Source organism: Mus caroli, unplaced genomic scaffold (genome assembly GCF_978045245.1).
Source record: "Mus caroli unplaced genomic scaffold, Mus_caroli_1 scaffold_1, whole genome shotgun sequence".
NCBI lineage: Eukaryota > Metazoa > Chordata > Mammalia > Rodentia > Muridae > Mus > Mus caroli.
In genome coordinates, this window is record NW_028227256.1 from 56881935 (window position 1) to 56904646 (window position 22712).

Here is a 22712-nt window from a genome sequence, read left to right on the forward strand (position 1 = left end):
CCAAAAAAAAAAAAAATTATCCTAAACACTTAAAAATATAGAAAAAAGCAGAAATGAATTTCTTGTTTAGTTTTGGATTCATCCCTAAGATATCTCATAATGTTTATGCAAACATACCAAAATTCTTTTAAAGTCTAAAAACTGGACCACTATACAAACATCATGAATAAATGCTCCTGGCCCTGAAACTCTTAGGTTTATGAGTTTGGCATTTCAGGTTCATACACTGTAGGGTAGGCGTAGCACTTACTTAACATATAAATATGAACTGAGAGGTGAACATCCCACACAAAATGTAGTATAGGTGATATTTGCCAAAGAAGGCAAGACAGACGAGCTTATAATGTCTCCAGCCTACGGTATTATATAATTATAAATTGTAAATTGTATAATTTATAGTATCCATCCAATATGGTAATTTAGATATTTATAGTATTCATCTAATATGGTGATTTTGATATTTATAGTATCCATCTAATATGGCAACTGCAGATATTTATGGTATCCATCTAATATGATATTTTAGAATACCCATACAATAAAGAGTGGGGTACAGGAACTGAACAGAGATTGAACCATTATTCTTGGACATGACTTCATAATCGTCAGTATTGAAGGCTAGTTTAATATTTCTTTAAAAACACCTAAAGACCAATACAGTATCATTTTTAAAAATAACTACAGCTAGGCAGTGGTGGCACACGCCTTTAATCCCAGCACTTGGGAGGCAGAGGCAGGCGGATTTCTGAGTTCGAGGCCAGTCTGGTCTACACAGTGAGTTCCAGGACAGCCAGGGCTACACAGAGAAAACCTGTCTTGAAAAATCCTTACAGATTAAATAGACTTAGGATTGGGATGAAATGTCCAATGATAGTATACATATATGATTTTAAAAATATTTTTAAAATACACTGTTGCTGTTCTCAGACACACCAGAAGAGGGCATCAGATCCCATCACAGATTATTGTGAACCATCATGTGGTTGCTGGGAATGGAACTCAGGACCTCTGGAAGAGCAGTCAATGCTCTTAACCACTGAGTCATCTCCCCAGCCCCCTGTCTATAACATTTTTAAACAACTTAGCTTTATTCAAGTTTAATTTATACACACATTTAGCTTGGAGTCCCTATAGAGAATCACCTTCTACTCAGGAGTCTCTGTTATTCCTGGGCTCTCAGAGTTGTTGCTGCCTTAGCCAGTTTGCTTAAGACAGGAGTGAAGCCGCAGAGAAGCAGGGCAGAGCCAGGGAGCAGGCCTGTGTGGGAAGTACAGTCTTCCCTGGAGAGAACCTGCAGTAGTCGCCACAGCTCACTGGACCTTTTGGCATCTCCTTTGCCTACCATGTTAATAGCAGGGAAAAATGTTTGTGTTGTTTGGGGAAATGACATAGTATAAACACTTGCTGAGCTGGAGAGGAGAGAGCCAATGGCATCCAGGATTCCACAGCACCAGAGGCAGCTCTTGCCTACTTACTTATTGAGGTCTGTAGTGAGACAACTGCCTTCTGTTTGTCCCTCTGTGCAGTCTGCAGTGAGATTTCCTGGAGTGTCTTGTAGTCGCTATGGATACAAAATTTAATGTTAAGTAGATTTTTGTTTTTGATTTTTTTGTTTTTGTTTGTTTTGTTGTTGTTGTTGTTTCAAAACAGGGTTTCTCTGTATAGCCCTGGCTGTCTTGGAACTCACTTTGAAGACCAGGCTGGCCTCGAACTCAGAAATCCGCCTGCCTCTGCCTCCCGAGTGCTGGGATTAAAGGCGTGCACCACCATGCCTGGCTTAATGTTAAGTAGATTTTTTTCAAAAACATTTCTTTTTACAACCAAAAGGAGAATAAAAATTTTAGACACTATAAAACAGAAAGTTCCAAGAATGCAATCCATGGGAACGTGGGGTGTGCCCTTTGCACTGAGCCCCGTGTACACAGTTCCTCCTGGCCACCTGTGGAGCCACACATAACTGTGGCATGCCTTAGAGGCAGGTCCAGAGGAAACACACTGCATTCCCCGCCTGTACTGCAATCCTCATCCCAGAGCTAAAGATGCTCTGCCTAGATTCTGAGTGGAAATTAGGCACCGAATTTGCCTAATACATAACACACTATTTACTAAAGCATTTCTTATAGAAAAAAAATAACTTTAATCAAGGGGAGCTTTGGGGCTGAAAGATGTTATTTCATAAAATAACTTAAAAGATGGGTGAGGTGGGCAGGCTTGTGCCCTTAATCCTTTCTGAGCACTATGTCAGTTCAAAGCCAGCCTGGTCTTCAGAGTGTTCCAGGCCATGCAGGGCCACAGTGAGACCCTGTCTCAAAAAGGAAAAGCCTTAAAAGGAGGCTGAAGAGCTAACTCAGCAGTTAAGAGTGTGTTCTGTTCTCCAGGGAAGCCAAGTTCAGTTCCCAGTACCCATATGAGGCAGCTCACAACCACCTGTGACTCCAGCCCCAGAGAGATCAGACACCTCTGACCTCTGTGGGCATCTGGGCAAGAGTGCACGCCCACCCCCACCCCCTCAATTTATTTTTTAAAAGATGACTTTAAAATTCCGTCCCCACCATTTCATGCAGCAGAGGTAAGAATGGTGAGTTAAGGCTGGCCCACCAGGACCGAAGAGGTGATTATCACAGTGGGACCGTGTTGAAGAAGCCGTGTGTACGGAGAAACGGTAATCAAACTGAGCCCCCTTTCGTATCTCATATGCACATGCACGGAACAAGGAGCTCTCTTCATGCTGTTCGTCTCTGTAGCTACAGTGGCATCCATGGCAGGGCCACACTGTGGGACCTGAGTATCAGGAACCACATCCATGGACTTCATATCTTTTATTACTAAACTTCACTTTCTAGAAATCTGTTCTTAAGGATTTAAATGTGTGCGCAGGTGCCACAGAGCCCAGAGGAGTGTACTGTTAGGCCTGAGAGCTGGGGTTATGGGAGCTGTGAGTCACCACCCAACACAGGTGTTGGGAACCAACCTTGGGTCCTGGGCAGGAGCTCAGTTCTTCCATTCTGAGCCGCTGCCTCCATTCCCAGAGCTTCCTGTCACCTGCCTGTCACACTGGCACCTCAGCCCACAAGAGCCCACAAGACACAGACCTTGAGAGCCAGGAAGTCGTAGGGATGAAAGCCAGCGCAGGCCTCTTGGATTTGGGTCATCATCTGAGCTGTTTTCTCCCAGAACCCAAGCAGTGTTCTCTGCAGAAACAGAAAAAACAACACTCCTGTTCTGCCCGTCCGCGGCGGCCTGATTGGGGCCGACTCCTCACTGCTGTGCTGCTTGGAAACTGACCCACTGTCTGAGCACGGGGGTCATTAGCGTGAGCCCTGAGTTTGTATGCCCGACTGAACCCAGCACTGCAATGTACCTACAGGATGCATATAGCTTATATAAGAGAAAGAAAACCAGCACCAATACGGATACCTCGAAATCTAAAATCACAGGCATCAGAGGCACGAAAACGCCAAGCTCTGCAGAAGGGACACGGAATTTTATGTTAGCATATGTAAATATTGCATGCACATGCTTGCATGGGTGTATGAGTATGCGTGGATGCATGTCTTTGTGTGTATATGCATGTCAAGAAATGCCCATAGAGATCAGAGACAAACTCATGGGAATTGGGTCTCTCAAGCCACCATGTGGGCCCCAGGGGTCAATTCCAGGTCGCCAGGCATGAGGGTGAGCACCATCATCTGCTGAGGACCTTGCTGCCCCAGAAGTTTCTTTTCTTATGCTTTGTTTTGCTTTGTGAGGCAGGGTCTTACTATGTAGCCTTGGCTGGCCTAGAACTTGCTATGCACACCAGGATGTCCTCAACACAGAGAAATCCACCTGCCTCTGCAGTGCCTGGATTAAAGGCGTGTGCCACTCTACTTGGCCCATAAGTATCTATTCACTTGAGAAAATTTGGCCTTTTATTAAGGTCTCAACAAAGACTTGGCCCTAGAAATATGTTATTTAGGGCTGGAGAGATGGCTCAGAGGTTAAGAGCACTGACTGCTCTTCCAAAGCTCCTGAGTTCAATTCCCACCAACCACATGGTGGCTCACAACCATCTGTAATGGGATCTGGCGCCCTCTTCTGGAGTGTCTGACCACAGCAACAGTGTACTCATGTGTAAATATAAAATAAGTAAGGTCTTTTTTTTTAATGTGTTATTTACCTAACTGAAGTAATGTGTGGTTTTCCTGCTGTTTCAAGATGCCTGCTCCAGGCCAGAGGCTGAGGGGGAGAAGCCGAGCTCACAGCTGTTGGGCTCCAGCCTGACACTGCCTTCTCACTCAAGGACATCTTTCCTCGCATAGTGCCAACCTGAATCAGGGACATTGCTTTAAGAGAGCAATGAGTGACCACCTCCTTTCACTAACCCTTTCTACTGGCTGTTTACAAAGGCCCGTGGAGCCTGCAATCATGGCTTGTAAGTAGCTAGCACTCATTGTCCACTTTTCACATGTGATTGAGGGCAGTGAGTACCGGCGAGACTTAGAGGGTAGGGGTGGATAGCACAGGCAGCATCTTGGCAGGGGGAGAAGCACACACTGCCGAGAGGTAGTAAACCGCTTCAAATCATAGTATGTGTAATCAGAAGTATCAAGGCTTAGTGTTACTCTCTCACCACCCCAGCCTTTGTTTCTTTTCTTGTTTGTTTCTCTTTTGGTTTGGTTTGGGTGTTTGTTTGTTTGTTTGAGGTAGGACTTTGCTGGATAGCCTTAAGTGTCCTGGAACTCACTTTGTAGACCAGGCTGACCTCGAACTCACAGAGATCCACCTGCCTCTTCCTCCTGTGTGCTGTGATTAAAGATGTGTGCAACCACAACCAGCTTTCAACTCTCTGAAGTCCCTAAGTCTTTCACTGTGCTATGACCCAAAGAGAAGTGTGAAATTACAAGGCAGATCCTTGTTTGTTTGTTTTCGAGACAGGGTTTCTCTGTGTATCCCTGGCTGTCCTGGAACTCACTCAGTAGACCAGGCTGGCCTCGAACTCAGAAATCCGCCTGCCTCTGCCTCCCAAGTGCTGGGATTAAAGGTGTGCGCCACCACTGCCTGCCAACGACAGATGATTTCTAAGTGTCTCTTCAGTCAGAGCTTTTCAGGTCTAATTCAGAACCTCAACAGTCAATTGCAGCAGTCAAAGGAGCAATGATCTAAATTTTCTCCTACCCGTTAGACAACTTTCAAAAGGGACTCTCACCACTCACCCTTACCGCAAGGACATGCTAACCATGGATGGGGTACCTGGTAGGTAGTGAGTGAGTGAGACAGCATATTGCAGCGACTAGCCCCCAGCAAGTCCACTTTCTGACAGACATCCTTCTTCAGCTTGTCAAAAGAATCCTTGCTGTTTCTCACTTGATTCTGTATCTGCAATCGCAAAAATGTCAGTTATTATCAACACCAAAGATGGACATCTAGTGGGTCTGAAATAAATTTTTCTCATACACGTGCAATCAAAACAGTTTCTCTTCTCTGTGTGATTGTCATCTTGTGGTAAATGATGGAGACTTTAGATATTTTTGATAAGTATAGGAGAGTCTTTCTCACATCTTTCTCTTTTTAAAACATTGACTTATGCTGCAGTGTGTGTGTGTATGTGTGTATGTCAGAGAACAGCCTGTGGGAGGAGGTTCTCTCCTTCCACTATGTGAGTTCTGAAGATCAAATCATCAGGCTGGTGGTGAGTGCCTCTGCCCTCTAAGCCAGCTCACTGCCACTCCAATAGCTGTCCCATAGGTGAGAGATAAAAAATGAAAATCATATAGTTGAGAAGAAAAAAAAATGTATTCCAGTTAAATATCTGAAATGTTTAGGATTATGTACAGCATTTAGCTAAAAGAAGAAGAAGAAGAAAAAAAGGGGCTGAGGAGATGGCTTGGTGGACAAAGGTCCCTGCCACCAGGTCTGGGGACCTGGGCTTGATCCTAGGGCCCCACGGGGTGAAATGCAAGAACCAATGTGCAGAAGCTGTCTTCTGTATTCACATGCATTCTATGGCGTGTGCTCACACACACAATAAAGGAATGAATGTCACACAAAGTGTAGCCAGGCAGTGGTGGCACACACCTCTAATCCCAGCACTCAGGAGGCAGAGGCCATGGGAGCTCTCTGAGTTCGAGGCTAGCCTGGTCTACAGAGTGAGTTCTAGGACTGCCAGGGTTACACAGAGAAACCCTTTCTCCAAAACCAATCAACCAACCAAAGAAACATACAAACAAACAATATTTAAAGATGAGCATATTCTAGTGGTATGTATGTATCTCATAAACAATAAATAAAAATTACATTTTATAATAAAAGTAAAATGTAATAAAAAGCAATAAGCATTTTAGCAGAATAAGAAGCCATAGTAAAATGTTGGGAGATAGTAATGTTTCTAAATCATTCAGGTATATATATATATAAATTATTTCTTAATAAATGTCATTGGATAATATAAATACTGACTTTTGAAGATGTTTACTCATGCATTGACTTAACTAATATTTACAAGTTGTGGAGTTTATGAAACACTATTCTAGGAACTGAGACACTGTGGCAAACACATGTTCATGTCATCATTGTCAGGTAGCGAGGGATAGGAGAAGGACACAATTACAGGAGAAACTCTGCTCGGAAACACGCAGACAAGTGAGGGGAACTCAGTGACCATCGGTGCTCAGGAGGCCCCTGGCAAGCGGGAGGCTTGCGCTGGACAGCACGATGGTGACCAGGCTACCCCAAGACTCTTGGGATAAGCAGTCCACCACCAGGGAAGGGTTCCCGAGGAGGAGACAGGTAGAGCAGATCCCTGGGGGCACAAGAAGCAGGAATAAGAAGAAGGCTGTGTGGAGATGAGGGACCAGGCCTTGCAGGATTCTGAAAGGAACGGGATAGAAATCTGGTTGGGTTTTTTGGTGTTTTGTTTTGTTTTTCCTTCCAGATAGAGGTTCTCTGTGTAGCCCTGGCTGTCCTAAAACTCTCACTCTGTAGACCAGGCTGGCCTCGAACTCACAGACATCACCTGCCTCTGGCTCTTGGGTGCTGGGATTAAAGGTGTGGCCACCACAGCCAGGCAGGAATCTGTATTTTTGTTTTGTTTTCACTGAAGTGAAACTCATGTGATATACAGTCAACCATTTGAAAATGCAGACCTTGGTGACACTTGTGCTTCTTGGTGGCATCCAGCCACTCTCTGGACTAAATGTTCCTAGCAAGGATTATAACGGGGTTAGGACAGGGCTCGGGTCAGGTGTTCACCTAGTTCCCAGGGCTGCCGGGAGTAATCAATGACTTCTACTCAACCTTGACACGACTGGAACCGTTTTGGAAGAAGGAACTTCAACGGAGAAAAATGCTCCCCACCCCACGCAGATGGGCTGGGGGTGAGCCCGTGGGGCATATTCTTGATTGGTGTGTGAAGGTACCGCTCACCGTTTTAGTACCTGGGCTAATGGTCTCAAGTGCTGTAAGAGAGAGACTAAGCACGCCACAAAGAGCAAACCACCAGCAGGCAGGCAGGCAGGCAGGCAGGCAGGCAGGCAGGCAGGCAGGCAGGCAGCAGGCAGGCAGGCAGGAGGCAGGCAGGCAGGCAGGCAGGCAGGAGGCAGGCAGGCAGGAGGCAGGCAGGCAGGAGGCAGGCAGGCAGGAGGCAGGCAGGCAGGAGGCAGGCAGGCAGGAGGCAGGCAGGCAGGAGGCAGGCAGGCAGGAGGCAGGCAGGCAGGAGGCAGGCAGGCAGGCAGGCAGGCAGGCAGCAGGCAGGCAGGCAGGCAGGCAGGCAGGCAGCAGGCAGGCAGGCAGCAGGCAGGCAGGCAGGCAGGCAGGAGGCAGGCAGGCAGGCAGGCAGGCAGGAGGCAGGCAGGCAGGCAGGCAGGCAGGCAGGCAGGCAGGCAGGCAGCAGGCAGGCAGGCAGCAGGCAGGAGGCAGGCAGGCAGGCAGGCAGGCAGGCAGGCAGGCAGGCAGGCAGGCAGGCAGGCAGGCAGCACTCCTCTGTGCCTCTGCTCAGCTCCTGCCCCCAGGGTCCTTCTCTGCTTGAGTTCCCATCCAGATTCCTCTGTTCTATGGAAGTGAAGGCTGAAAATACCCTTTCCTCCCTAAGTTGCTTTTGGTATGGTGTTTTATCACAGCAACAACAGAACTAAGACACAAGGCAAGTCACTTGCAGTGCCTGGTACAGGGGAGGCTCCATCAGCATTAAACACTGTGACTTTATTATAGGTTTATATAGGAAATGAATTCCTGGATGAACTTTAATATGCATATATAATATGCATTTAAAGTACACATACATGTATATATGTATATATGTGTATACGTGTGTGTGTGTGTAGACTCTACCAATGACCTGCATCTTCATCCATAGGGGATATAATTTATAATAAATTTATTTAACAAAATATATTTACAAGTACTGTAGCAAAATGAAAAATTTAATAATCTCCACTTTTCATTAGAACTAAGAATCATTTTCACATGATTTTCACTTCAGCCGTTATATATTTTCCCACTATAATAAACTATTTTCTATCTGTACATAAATTCCAAAATTGTAGGTAAACAATATTTAAAACATGATTAGAGCTTTTGTGAAAGATATAAAAAAAGATAAGACTGAGAGTGAGGTGCCCTTCAGAATGCATCTGCTGAAATATCAAAGCAACCAAGAGGTGATATTAAAATGTAATTTTGGGGGCTGGAGAGATGGCTCAGTGGTTAAGAGCACTGACTGCACTTCCAGAGGTCCTGAGTTCAATTTCCAGCAACTGCATGGTGGCTCACAGCCATCTGTATTGGGATTGGATGCCCTCTTCTGGTGTCTGAAGATGGTGACAGTGTACTCATATACATAAAATAAATTTTTACAAAAAGAAAACCTAATTTTCAAAAGAAAAGTCTAGAGCCGGGTGCAGTAGCATGCACCTGTAACCCCAGCTCTCAGGAAGCCAGGCAGGAACGTGTGCTCCTGCCTAGCCTGGGCTATAAAGTGAGATCCAATCTTAGATGACTTAGCAGTAAAAGCACTGGCTGCTCAGCTCTTTCAGAGGTCCTGCACTCAATTCCCAACAAGGACATGGCAGCTTACCACCATCTATAATTCGATCCAATGCTCTCTTGTGGAGTATAGACAGATAAGCAAGCAAAGTGCTCACATGCATAAAAGACATAAACCAACCTAAAGAAAGGAAAAGCATACATTTCTTACTTTTCTAAACTTTTCCATTTGTTTGAAGGTGTCTGGGTCGAGTTCCTGCGATGCATCTTTCATCCACAGCAGGGCTCCTCTGTACTCTGTGCGGGCCCGCTCCATGCGGTTAATGGTCACCAAGGTGTCAGAAATGGCCCTCTGACTGAATGTTGCCACTTCTTGCTTAAGACGAGACAGGGGAGTACACAAGGCCAATCTAATAGTGCGGAGGTAAAGATCAGAGGATTGTACATCCATAAACAAAATTCTAGACGCATTGCAACATGTATTCATCATGGAGCTGAGTCATAAGGAGGAAATTCCTGACACGCTCTGAAGACTTAGAAAACAGACCCTGAGTTACTGGGGAACATGTTTCTACAGATATATAAATATCTAAAGTTGATTCAGATATAAAATAACCCACCAGGCACACCTGGTGTTAGAATTCTAAAGCAACACAGGACCTGTGCTCCAAAACAACACAATTTACAGAGATCATCCAGTTGGCAAGTATAGAGAACACTTGGGATCAAAACATTTGATAAACCGGGTGTGGTGGCGCACACCTTTAATCCCAGCACTCGGGAGGCAGAGGCAGGCGGATTTCTGAGTTTGAGGCCAGCTTGGTCTACAAAGTGAGTTCCAGGACAGCCAGGGCTACACAGAAACGCTGTCTTGAAAAACCAAAAGCCAAACCAAACCAAACCAAAACAAACAAAAAACCCCAAAAGATTTGATAAAAATGCTAGGAAAACTAATGGAGGGGGGCAGTTATTGGCAGCTGAGATGAGGATAGAAAAACAGATATTTAAGGAGCACAACTCAAACCCTCCCTGGGCTAAGGCTGGTTTTGATACAGAGGCTTGGGAGGGCCCTGGACTGTCTGGCTCTACTTCCTAAGGAGGATTTCTGCACTAATATGGCATTGCAGAATCAAGCCACCTGGGCCAGCCATCACAGGGCCAACGGAGGAGGTCGGTTTTCTGACTTTGTCTGTAATACAAGGATTCAGCTACATTTACATACAGATATATGGCAGTCTTTATAACCCATATCTTTATGCTAAACACTGTGAAATAATAAGTGGAAAGTGTCAAATTAAGAAAGAAGAAAATCAGGCTGGATATGGTGGTGCATTTAATCACAGCACATGGGTAGGCAGTGGCAGGTAAATATCTATGAGTTCAAGGTTAACCTGGGCTGCATAGTAACCTTTCTAAAAAAAAGAAAAAAAACCTCTATTTAAAAAGAAACTTTTCCATGTAATAAGAGATACTATAATGTCAAAAGTGAGTGAGTGGAGGGTGCAGCTCAGAGGCAGAGCACCTGCTAAGACACATGAGGCCGGACTCCTGGTCAGCCTCACAGAAGAAAACACCAACACAGAAAAAATACAAACACATATTTGAAATATTAGCCATTCTGCAACTCTATTATAGTAAACCATTTGAGAAATAGAAATACAACCCGAAATGCTATTTTTAGGAATTGTAGAGCACCAATTCTTATGTAATTCTTTTGAATGCAAATGATTAACTAGAAGAAAAAGTATATCCCTAAACATATTTCTCTTGAAACACCTTTCATTGTCTTATTAGAATTGGCAATGACAAAAAAGAAAAGAAAAGAAAAAAACAAACAAACAAAAAAAGCCAGGCATTGGTGGCACATGCCTTTAATCTCAGCACTTGGGAGGCAGAGGCGGGCAGATTTCTGAGTTCGAGGCCAGCCTGGTCTACAGAGTGAGTTCCAGGACAGCCAGGGCTACACAGAGAAACCCTGTCTTGGAAAACCAAAAAACCAAAAACCAACCAACCAACCAACCAACCAACAAACAAACAAAACAAAAAACAAACAAAAGGATTCAGCAGTAGCCTTTCTTTGCAAACTTAGCACACATCAGGAGGGTCACATGACTACAATCAAAGGGTGAAGAGAGCTGTGTTGAACCTTTGCTTGGCTGAAGAACAGAGGGCCTTGCCAGCGGCATCCATCATTTCACCAGCCTGAGTCGCATCCCGCTCTGCTTGAAACTTTAAAAAGAGTCCTAGTTCATTTTCTTCCTCTGATATGACTAGGGAAAAGAATGAAAGTTTAGTTAATTCTCTCATTTCACCATTTGCTTAAAACATAACAGGCAGAACACATGACGCTACAGATAAGGTGTTTGCCAGGAAGCCTGACCACCTGAGTTCAGTCCTCGGAACCCACTTGTGCAAGGAGGGAACTGACCCCTCCAGGTTGTCCTCTGACCTCCACACATGCTCTGTGGCAGGTGGGTAAACACAGACACACACAGTCACACACACACACAAATGTAATTTAAATTTTTAATAAAGAATCACAAGGGGAAGAAACATTCTCATGTGTGAGTTTCTCGCCCGCCTGCTGGGCAGAGGCTGACGTTGACAGTCTGGAACACACTGTTTAGCTCTGGGCACTTTAGATGCCGAGTCAGCAGAACTTTCTTCTGCAAAACTGACAGTTAACCGATAAACCCACAAATGAGTCAAACCATAAAAACTGTGTGTGGTGTACCAAGACCAGCATGGGCCATGAGGAAATAGTCCAGGGGTGCTGCCAGATGTTGAGAAGAAACTGAGGAAAAACAAAGAGAGTTTGACTAATTTGACTACTTTCATATCTATCATAGATTTAAAAACAAAACAAAACAAAACAGAAGGGCTTGGCTAAGAGGAAGTGGAGCTTGGAACATGCTGTGCTCCACAAGGGTGAAGCCCCACGTACACACACAAGTTGGCTTAGGGTTTTTGTTTTGTTTTGGTTTCTTTGCTTGTTTTCTGAGACAGTGTCTTAGTGTGTATCAGATAGCCTTGACTCCCTGTGTAGCCCAGGTTGGCATCTATGCTACAAACCTCCAAGACAGCAAAGGCTGACGGGAGCCCTGGGGCGCCCAGGCAGCAGTGCAGCCCAGCCCTCTGTGTTTGTAAGCTCCTCTTCTCTCCGCTCCTCTCTGTTGTCCCCACGAGGTGACCAAGGCCACAGAGCACCATGAAGCAAGGGGAGGCGCACTGCAACAAACACGACTCAGAGAGGATGCATCTGGGGGATCGAGCCCTGGTAAAGCACTGCTAGTGCTGTCATAGTTATAAACTCAAGATATTAAATTTCCCTTGGTATCTTGTAAATAGACTCGCCAGTGCTTCTCACTGTGCTGAAAGCACCACTGTCCTGTCTATATACCCAGTCCCTGAACAGAGGAGGAGTCTTCATGCTTTTAACCCATAATTGTTTTGTTTGGGTCCCAAATTTTAAGGACTCAAAGGCATGAGCCTACTGCTTTTTCTACAATGCAGACTTCAGTACAGATTACAAACAGTGGTAATGCCAATATGTCTAGAACTTTTATCTCTTTTTATTAACTTAAAATATTCTTGCAAGCTTTAGGGAGTCATGAGACTTAGATCTACCTCTCATAGCTCAAATGACTCCAGGTAAGTACTCCTGTCAATCTACAACCAAAACTTCCATGCCTACTGTCTACCCCTGAGGGTGGGCTCCCCGTCCCCCAACTACCAGGACCATAGGCCTGAAAGTTTCAACTGCATACCTTGTTAGCATTTCTTCTAGGCTCTGCCCAACAGTTAAGTTACCTAGCAGCAGCCAGGTGATGGTCAGGAGCCAGGCATATAAGGACTGTTCAGGCTTCTCTCTCTCCCTCTCCTCCCCATCTTCCGTCTCTCTCTCTCTCTCTTTCTCTCTCTCTCCCCCTCCTTCCTTCCCTCCCTCCCTCTCCCCCTCTCTCCCTCCATCTATTCTCTGTCCCTCTTCCTTTCCCCAGCCAGCCTCATCCCTTCTTCCTCTCTCCCTCTCTCCTCTCCTCCCCCTTTTCCTTTTCTCCAATAAACCTTCTCTATATTAGGTTTGTCTCATGGCTTGATTTCTCAGAGGGAACGCTTTGGCATGGACCCACTTAGGCACGCCCTTCCGCCGCACATCCTAACTTTGCTTTCTGTCCCTAGTCTATATCTATGCCAGCAGATTTCCAGTCAACTGAAGACTGGGAGCTGCTCCTAAACCGCCTGCAACAGGCTAGCCTCAGGAGCTTTCAGAACCTGCATCTAGCCTCAGGCGGTCCAGCAGATCCTGGGCCAGGGCAAAAACAGATGTCTCCAGCCTGCACTCCTGTCTCCCCTTCCTGTCCTTTGACCAACATCTCAGCCTTCCTGGTCCACAGCAACAGCAACCGCAGCAGCAGCAACAGCAACAGCAACGCTCCAATGTCACCTCAGAATGTGGTCAGAACAAACGGCTGAGGTGCCTGTTACCATCAGAGCAGATGCTGGACACCTCCTCCAGCCTCCTCATGCCTCCCCCTGCCCAAGGCCTCGAACCCAGGGGCTGGGCTTTAATTCCCTCCCCCAGCTTCTTTTCCTTCTCAGCCCTTTTGGCTACCTGCTCTCTTGGCTCTTCTCTTCTGGACCTTCCTTCATCCTTTGCCCTCTCTCCTCTTCCCTCTCTTCTCTTGTCTTCCGTACCCACTCCCTTAAAAGCTTGGTTCAGTCTGGACTCTTCCAGATGCCTCTGGCTGTGCGTGCCCTCATAGCTGTAATTAAAGACCTTCTCAACCATACCCAGGAGCAGTCATGTGCTCATTTCCATTCAGGAGTCATGGTAATTTAATATTCTGGTTAGTTGAGAGAAGTCATCATTTCTGTGTGAGGATTTAGGGTTCTCTGCAAACATGGAACATGTTAACCAGCTACAACGTGGACCTAATCTTCCCTTTAGTGATGTTGAAAGGGCAGGTGAGGCTCAACCTGTGCTGCTTTTGTGATGGGACCTGCCAGCATGAACAAATACCCCACACTGACAGCTTCATCCCTGGCCAACTGATTCCATAACGATGTCTGAGACTGTTCCGTGACACAGCGAATGGCGAGCTCACATAGCTCACATTCAATCTCCACTACAAAAGTTTGCAGCATTGCACTAACCCATCTATCTATCCATCTATCTAACTATAATTTGTCTATCTAGCTAATTATCATTTGCCTGAGAGTAGAGCAGCAGAAGACCTATTAGTATACAAGTCTCTAGACACCGTGTGTTTATGCCACATCCTAAAGAGAAAGTGCACACTGAGACCTGCATATATAATCCCTTCCTTAGTCTGAAATGCCATGAGGATGCCAAAAAGTCTAGTAACTTCAAGACAAAATTAAAGGCACACAAACTTGCCAATCTTTCTAGACATTTCCATTTCAATGGACCATGATGGTCAGCGGCCATGCCAGCCTTTTACACCTAGGTATTTTTGACCCTTAGTCATCTGGCCTCGTTTCCTTTATTCTTCTTAGTCTTTTTTCTTTTTTTTTTTTTAAGATTTATTTATTTATTATATGTAAGTACACTGTAACTGTCTTCAGACACTCCAGAAGAAGGTGTCAGACCTTGTTACGGATGGTTGTGAGCCACCATGTGGTTGCTGGGATTTGAACTCAGGACCTTCGGATGAGCAGTCAGTGTTCTTAACCGCTGAGCCATTTCTCCAGCCCACTCTTCTTAGTCTTAGTTACAAACTCTTGTATGGATGCATGCTGTTTTCTTTCTTTAATCTCATTACCTGGCCTCCAAATCTCTTTTTATTTCCCTCATCTCTCCACCCTCCCTAAACCACCTAACCACAACCCTCTACAGAGTTCCCTTTGCCAGTTACTATAGCTTGATTCCAAGTTGATTCCAACTGCAGTTCTGGTTATGACTCTAAACTGACTCAAATGCACACTTTCCCTATCATCTTTTATTTTGTTGCGGTAAGTTCAACAATGTCATAGTATTTATGGCATATTCACATACAGAGACACACACACACAAATCCCTGCCTACTGATGCCATGTTGGAGTGCCTCTTCAATATGAGCTTTGATTATAAATGGTAAGCTTGACTTACAGCTTCAGAAGAGAGCATTTATTGACTGACTGACTGACTGATTGATTGATTGATTTTGGAGTCAGGATTTTACTTTAACCCAGACTGATCTGGCAGTAACACTGGTCCACTCTAGCCTCCCACTCAGTGATCCTCCTCCTCCTCAAGCCTGCTGACTGCTGGAGTTACAGGGGACAGGCGCTACACAGACAACGAGCAACTGTTTACTGAATACATGCTAGATACTGGTTTTAGGGTTTGAGGACATACAAGTAAACAACTACAATTCTTGCATTATCAGATCCAGAAGTACGTGGGTAACAGCACCCACTTGCCACCAAGTCTGATGACCTGAGTTTAATCCCCAGAGTCCACATGATGGGAAGAAAAACTTGTCTCCTGCAAGTTGTCCTCAGACTTCCACAAAGATGACCTGGCATGCCCTAGTCTTAAGTAAAAGATAACTAATAAGTAATAAAATGTTAAAAAGAAAAACAAACTCTAGGTGTTAAAAAAGCAATAGATAAAATACATTGTAAGGGCGCAGGGGAGGTATAAAGAAGGAGTTTAAATTTAGATATGGGGTCAAGGGAAAGCCGCATTAAACCTAAGGGAAACCTCAAAAGCCTAAGGGAAGTTAAGAATCCTATGATGCAGGAGCTTGTTGTGAAGAAATTAACACAGTTCAGTGAAAGGATTTTAAGATATGCAATCAGAGGGGCAGCCACATCCAGTAAGCCACTATACATACATATATATATATATATATATATATATATATATATATATATATATGTATGTATGTATATAATATGTGTGTGCATATATACACATACATGTACATATTTATGTATATGTGTATATGTGTGTGTGTGTGTGTGTATGCCTGATGACCTGAGTTCAATCCCCAGAGTGCACATGATGGAAAGAAAGGATTGGCTCCTGCAAGATATACATGCATATACATACACATATACATATATTTCCCGCCATATTCTACTATAATCGAAGTGGAGAAAGAAATCCAAAGGCTCAGTTGTGCTGAGTGTAAGGCATAGCAGAAGGAAAGGACCTGCTGTGGGCTATTCTACTGTAACCCCAGGAGGGTGGAGGCAGGGAGACCCCAGGCCAGCTCGGCTACACAGTGAGACTGTCCAAAAAAAAAAAAAAAAGGAATAAAGTCCCCACATAGCACACAGACACACAGACAACCTTTTGTCGACTGTTTCCGTGAGAGAGGAAAGGAAAGAGTTACTGATTGTAGGGACTGCAGGGGTCAAGAGAGGCTTTGAGTGATGGAAGCAAATCTTAAGACTTACAGAGAAAACTGGAGAGTAGAAAGTGATTGTTGTCACATGATTTAAAGAACCTCAGAAGGGAAAGATAGACACTGGGGATTTTGGAAACAGGTCACTATAAATTTTCATAGTTTGCAATAAAATCATATAAAATAATTTGATAAACCAATGCTTTCTTATTAAATGATTCATTTTTTAAAATGCATACCAATACTTATTTGGCATAGGAATGATCAGAATCTAGGGTGTCATACCGTTGAGTCTTAGCTGGTATTTCTCAACTATCTTCACAAGTTCATGGCATGTCTCCTGGATGGAGTGAAAAACCTTGAAAGATAAATTTGATTAGGATAATTTAAAGAACAATAAACAAATACAACTTTAAGCACTTCAAAAGCAGAACACTAGCATAAAGCATGTTAGGTACATTTCATGAGTTATTAGCATAAAGCATGTTAGATATACTTCATAAGTTTATGTCCACTTTGCACGGCCGTGATGTATGGGTTAAACATTAATTATGTCTATTTTCTGTGACAGGGATGTACTTCAGGCTGTTGTTATATTACTGACATAGAAAACACATTTAAATTTCCCTGTGAATGCTGGAGAGAAAGGTACGAATGTGTGGACTCTATCTACAGAACCTGTTCTCCCCTCAGCTCCCAAGGTATCAAAACACTACATTAATAAATTGCATCAAATATTGTCAATGACACATGACAAGAGAATACTTTAGAAACAGTTGATGCTCAATATAACTTTATTAATATTAGTCAAATCAAAACAATCCAATAAGTTTACTAGAAAAAATAAGGTACTGGCCAGGCATAGTGGCACACACCTTTAATCCCAGCACTCAGGAGGCAGAGAAAGGTGGATTTTTGCGTATTTAAGACCAGCCTGGTCTACAGAGCGAGTCCAGGGCTACACAGAGAAACCCTGTCTCCAAATCACCTGCCACCCCCACCACCAAAAAAAAAAAAAATGTACTGGACCCAAGTAGTGGTGGCACACACCGTTAATCCCAGCATTCAGGAGGCAGAGGCAGGTGGGTCTCTAAGTTGGAGGCCAGCCTGGTTTACAGGGTGAGTTCCAGGACAGCCAGGGTTACATAGAAAAACCCTGTCTTGAAAAATCTAATTAATTAATTAATTAGAAATAATGCACTAGGCAGGTGTGGTACTAGTAAGGGAGACAGAGCCAGGAGGACTATGAGTCCAAGACCACCTACATTGTGGCCATACATACCACATGTAAAGTAGTACATAGAAGGATATAGTAATTTTTCTTTTGTTCTGTTTTGAAACAGGATGATCACAATATATTATAAAATTTAAAAAGTGGCAAGGATTCTGAATGGTTTTATAATAAAGAAATGACAAAGTTTGAGATGTGTTTAACCTAAACATTATATATAAAATATACTAAAGATGACACATAGTTGGAAGTTTCATAGTACTCCATTTCTAAGAAAGATTTGCTTATCCTTCTTTCTATGTATTGTGCCTGTGTCTCTACACCATGTGCATGCCTTGTGCTACTGGAGGCCAGAAGAGGGTGTCTGATCCCGAAACTTGAGTTACAAATAGTTGTGAGCTACCATGTGAGAACTGGGAATGGTCCCTTGGTCCCCTGGAAGAGCAGACAGGGCTTTCAACTGCTGAGCCACCTCTCCAGAACCTCTATTCCATTAATGTGTACAATTTTTATGTTTTTACATATCATTTAAAAACAAGTTAAGATTTAAAAGAATATAACATCAAATATAACTGCTTTTGAGAAAGAGAGCTGAAAATGTGCTTAGTTGGTGAGCACACCCATAGCATGGGAGAGGGCATTGGGGAGAGCTGGGGGAGGGCATGGGAGAGTGCATGGGGGAGGGCAAAGGGGAGGGCATGAGGTGGACAATAAGGAAGGCATGGGCTCAATCCAGAACTGCCAAAAGGAAACAGTAAAGAAAATTATTTGAAAATAAATAAAATAATTAAAATTGCAAAACTTGCTTTTGGGTTATTTTGTTTGGAAGTTCCTTTCTTCGCTACTATGATTTATCAGCAACAGAAAATTAAGAAAATATCCAGTAGACTCTTATTTAAAACTTAAGCACAGGGGGCTGGAAAGATGGCTCAGTGGTTAAGAGCACTGACTGCTCTTCCAGAGGTCCTGAGTTCAATTCCCAGCAACCAAATGGTGGCTCACAACCATCTGTAATGGGATCTGATGCCCTCTTCTGGTGTGTCTGAGGGGAGTGACAGTGTACTCATATACATAAAATAAATTAAATAAATAAGTTAGGCACATAAGATGAAAATGTACACCTGTCATAACTCTTCATACATAACGTTAAACTTTTCCATATGATCTCCTTTGCAAAGTCTTATGCTGAAGAATGTCTATGATACTGCTCAAAGGACACTGGTATTTTTATACCGAGGCCTGGCCCTCTGATTATTAAGTTCTTAACATCAAGAAGCTTCAATTTTGATGTTAATCAAATCTAACTTGGTAGAGGAATAATAATCAACCTCCCAGGTAAGTTTAGGTGTGCTTGAACTGTATTTGGTATCTGGTTATGGCCATTTAAAACTCAAATTTCAGGTGCTGGAGAGATGGCTCAGGAGTTAAAACACACACATGCACGTGCACACACACACACACACACACACACTGCGTTTCCAGAGGACCTAGGTTCAGTTCCCAGCACCATCTGTAACTCCAGCTCCAAGAGATCTGATATTCTTTTCTGGCTTCTTCAGGCATGGCACATGTGTAGTATAAAAACATACATGAAGGCAAAACACTCATGCATCTAAGATAAATAAAGAAAGAATAAACATCAATTTCTAATGCATATGGAAGATTACAAAATAATACAAAAGGTATTTCTATTAACATGAGGCGATTATGGTTTGTTTTTCCCATAGGTTCTTGCAAGATTTACTACTACATGTTATTTTTGCAATGAATTTTATTTTTACTTTTTTTTTTTTTTTTTTTGAGATGGGCGTCTTATGTAGCCCAGGATGGCCTTAAGTTAGCTAGGTAGCCCAGGATGGTCTTAAGCTGCTCATCCCCCTGCCTTCACCGCTCAAGTGTTAGGATTATATATGATCCACCAAGCCTAGCATTTGGGTTTTTTAGAATTTTTTTCAAGATTTATTTATTTTATGCATATGGGTACACCGTAGCTGTCTTCAGACACACCAAAAGAGGGCATCAGATCCCATTACAGATGGTTGTGAGCCACCATGTGGTTGTTGGGGATTGAACTCAGGACCTCTGGAAAAACAGCCAGTGCTCTTAACCACTGAGCCATCTCTCCAGCCCACTTTTTTTTCCAATCTTTATGAAAAATAGTAAGGAGCTGGAGAGATGGCTCAGTGGTTATGAGTACTGGCTGCTCTTCCAGAGATCCCAGGTTTAATTCCTAGCATCTCATGGCAGCTTACAACTGTCTGCAACTCCAGTTCCAGAGGATCTGCTACCCTTGCACAAGCATACATGCAGGGAAAATACCAGTGTATAAGATAAAAGTAACTACATTGAAACTAGTAAACTACATTGAGAAAGTAACTACAAGGAAATAGTATAAATATGGAAGGAAATACATGGCTGATCCCAAAGATTTGTGTAATGAACAACTCTACAGTAAGATGTTATAGATTACCTAACATATAAAGTACCACAGACAGTTTCCCTTGTGTGGGAAGGCCTGTGGAGACAGCGGCAAGGTCTCCTAGTGTTGAAACACAGATCACAACTAACACAGTCTTCTCTTGTCCCCACGCGTGGCTGAATCATAAGGACTACTTTGTAACAAATAGTAAGTGCTCCTTCTTCTTATTTTATTATTTATTTATTTATTTATTTATTTATTTATTTATTTATTTATTTTTGAGGAAGGGTTTCTCTGTGTAGCCCTGGCTGTCTGGAACTCACCTCTGACCAGACTGGTTAAACTCACACCCATCCATCTGTCTCTTCCTCCAGAGTGCTAGGACTATAGGTGTGTACCACCACAGCCAGATTACTCTTTTGTTTGTTTGTTTGTTTGTTTTTTGTTTTTTGAGACAGGCTTTCTCTGTATATCCCTGGCTGTCCTGGAACTCACTCTGTAGACCAGGCTGGCCTCGAATTTAGAGATCCACGTGCCTCTGCCTCCCAAGTGCTGGGATTAAAGGCGTGCGCCACCACACCTGGCACTCTTCTCATTTTTAATACAAGGTTTAAATTTACTCCTAAAAAGGAGTTTAAGGAGGTTATTAGAACATGTTCCAATAACTTTGTCTCTTAGTAGAAACAAGCCAGGCATGGTGGTTCAGACCTATAATCTAGTCTTACAAAGCAGAGACAGAATTGATGAATTTGAGGCCAGCTTGGGATACACATCTAGTTTGCTTGCTTGTTTGTTTAAAAATGTATTTATTTTTATGTCATGAGCATTGATGTTTTTGCCTGCATGTATGAGGTTGTCAGATCTCCTGGAAGTGGAGTTAGAGACAGTTGTGAACTGCCAGCCTGAACATACATAAATAGCAAGATGTCTTTTAAAAAAAAAGTAGGGTCTTCAGTGTGTCTGGAGACAGCTCAGTAGGAGAGTAAGAATGCTTGCCTTACATGCACAAGAACATGGGTTCATGAGGGCTGTGGTAGCACACACCTTTAATTCTAGTACTTAGGAGACAAGCCTAGGCAGAAATCTGTTGAGTTCAAGGCTAGCCTGGTGTACAGAGTGAGTTCAGGGCAGAAAGGCTACACTGTGAGACCCTGACTCAAAAAAAAGGAGGAGGGAGAGGAATAAGAGGAGAAGGAAGAGGAAGGAGGAAGAGGAGGAGGGTAAAGAGAAAGAAGGTAAAGAGGAAGAGAAGGGAGAGGAGAAGGAGAGTAAGAAAAGGCCCTGGGTTCATTCCCAGGACCACAAAACATAAAAAGCCACAAGTAAATAATAAAAACAAAAACTCTATTATCATTTGCTATTTGGTACCAACTAATTTATTTCAGTGAGGTATAGACAATATTAGAGGGCTATGAAATACAACACAACCTATAATGAATGTACTATCTCAACTGGGATTTTAATTGTTAGTTAATATTGAACTTGAGACTACAACAAGTATGTCAGGAAATTACTCAATTCCTAGTTTTATTACCAGTTCTGCAAATGTTCTATTCATAATAACTGTGATCTGTAATAGGTGTCTCTTAATGACAGTCACGGCTAAACATCTTGTAGCAAAGCTGCCTTTACCCCTGTGTTGCTAGTTTATGCCAACTTGACACAAGCTAGAGTCTTCTGAGAGAAGGGAGCCTCAGCTGAGAAAATATCTCCATAAGATGGGGCTGTAGGAAAGTAGTAGGGGCATTTTTCTTAAATTATTGACAGGGAAGGCCCAGCACATTGTGGGTAGAGTGATTCCTGGGTTGGTAGTCCCAAATTCTATAAGAAAGCAGGCCGAGCAAGCCACTAAGCAGTACTTCCTATGGCCTCTGCATCAGCTCCTGCATGCGGGTCCCACCCTGTTTGGGTTCCTATCCTGATTTCCTTCAGTGATGAACTACAGATGTGGAGGTGTAGGCCCAGCAAACCCTTTCCTACCCATCTTGCTTTTGGTCATAGTGTTTTATCACAGCAATAGTAATGCTAACTAGGACATCCCAACCTTCCCCGTGTAAAAGTTTGCTCCAGTCCCTGCTTGGAGCCCCATGCAGCACAGAGCCTTCACACTTACCTCCAGTTTAGCGTCCAGTTCTGCATCGGATGCAACCACATGCTCGTCCTCCTTCTTTCCTGTTGCTTTGATAAAGACTTGTTTAGTTCTCCAGTATTTCTTCTGCATTCTGCTCACTACTGACTGGTCATCTTCTGGTCTGAGTTGCTCAAAGGAATCCATGGAGTAACTAAAACAGACTAAAATTAGGCTTCTTTTAAAAACTTACCCATAGAGTAGGGCCACAAGCCTCTTCCGGTCAGACCAGCACGGGGGTAGCTAGGGCGCAGGGTCGGCTGACACTCGCCAGCTACCCACAACACCCACCACAGGATATTAAGACTTCTGGTGAGTGGAACACAGCTTCTGCTCCAATCCAATTGCGCGCGGGACCTGAGACTGCATTAGTTAGGGAAGCAGAAAACCAGCCTGTGCAGGGCCACAAGCCTCTTCCGCTCTGACCAGCACCGGGGTAGCTAGAGCGCAGGGTCGGCTGACACCCGCCAGCTACCCACGACACTCGCCACAGGATTTTGAGACTTCTGGTGAGTGGAACACAGAGTCTGCTCCAATCTTTAAACAGTGACAACGATAACAACTAACCCCAGAGATTACCAGATGGCGAAAGGTAAACGTAATAATCTTACTAACAGA

At 43.7% G+C, this 22712-nt stretch overlaps 1 protein-coding gene across 8 annotated transcripts in view; it reads right to left on the minus strand.

Annotated features, from left to right (window-relative positions):
* Ica1l (islet cell autoantigen 1 like) overlaps positions 1-22712 on the minus strand; it is a 64098-nt gene that overhangs the window by 18875 nt on the left and 22511 nt on the right. For 5 of the 8 annotated variants that reach the window (XM_085837685.1, XM_085837692.1, XM_085837684.1 and 2 more), the window contains 7 exons: positions 22080-22248; positions 16602-16674; positions 11108-11231; positions 9173-9371; positions 5233-5358; positions 3093-3191; positions 1476-1561 (listed from right to left, as the gene is read on the minus strand). In XM_085837685.1, the coding sequence (XP_085693811.1) occupies positions 1476-1561; positions 3093-3191; positions 5233-5358; positions 9173-9371; positions 11108-11231; positions 16602-16674; positions 22080-22248 (876 nt within the window). Of the gene's footprint in view, positions 1-1475; positions 1562-3092; positions 3192-5232; positions 5359-9172; positions 9372-11107; positions 11232-16601; positions 16675-22079; positions 22259-22712 lie in introns of all 8 variants that reach the window. The other 3 variants (XM_085837695.1, XM_085837691.1, XM_085837686.1) reach the window with 1 other exon arrangement.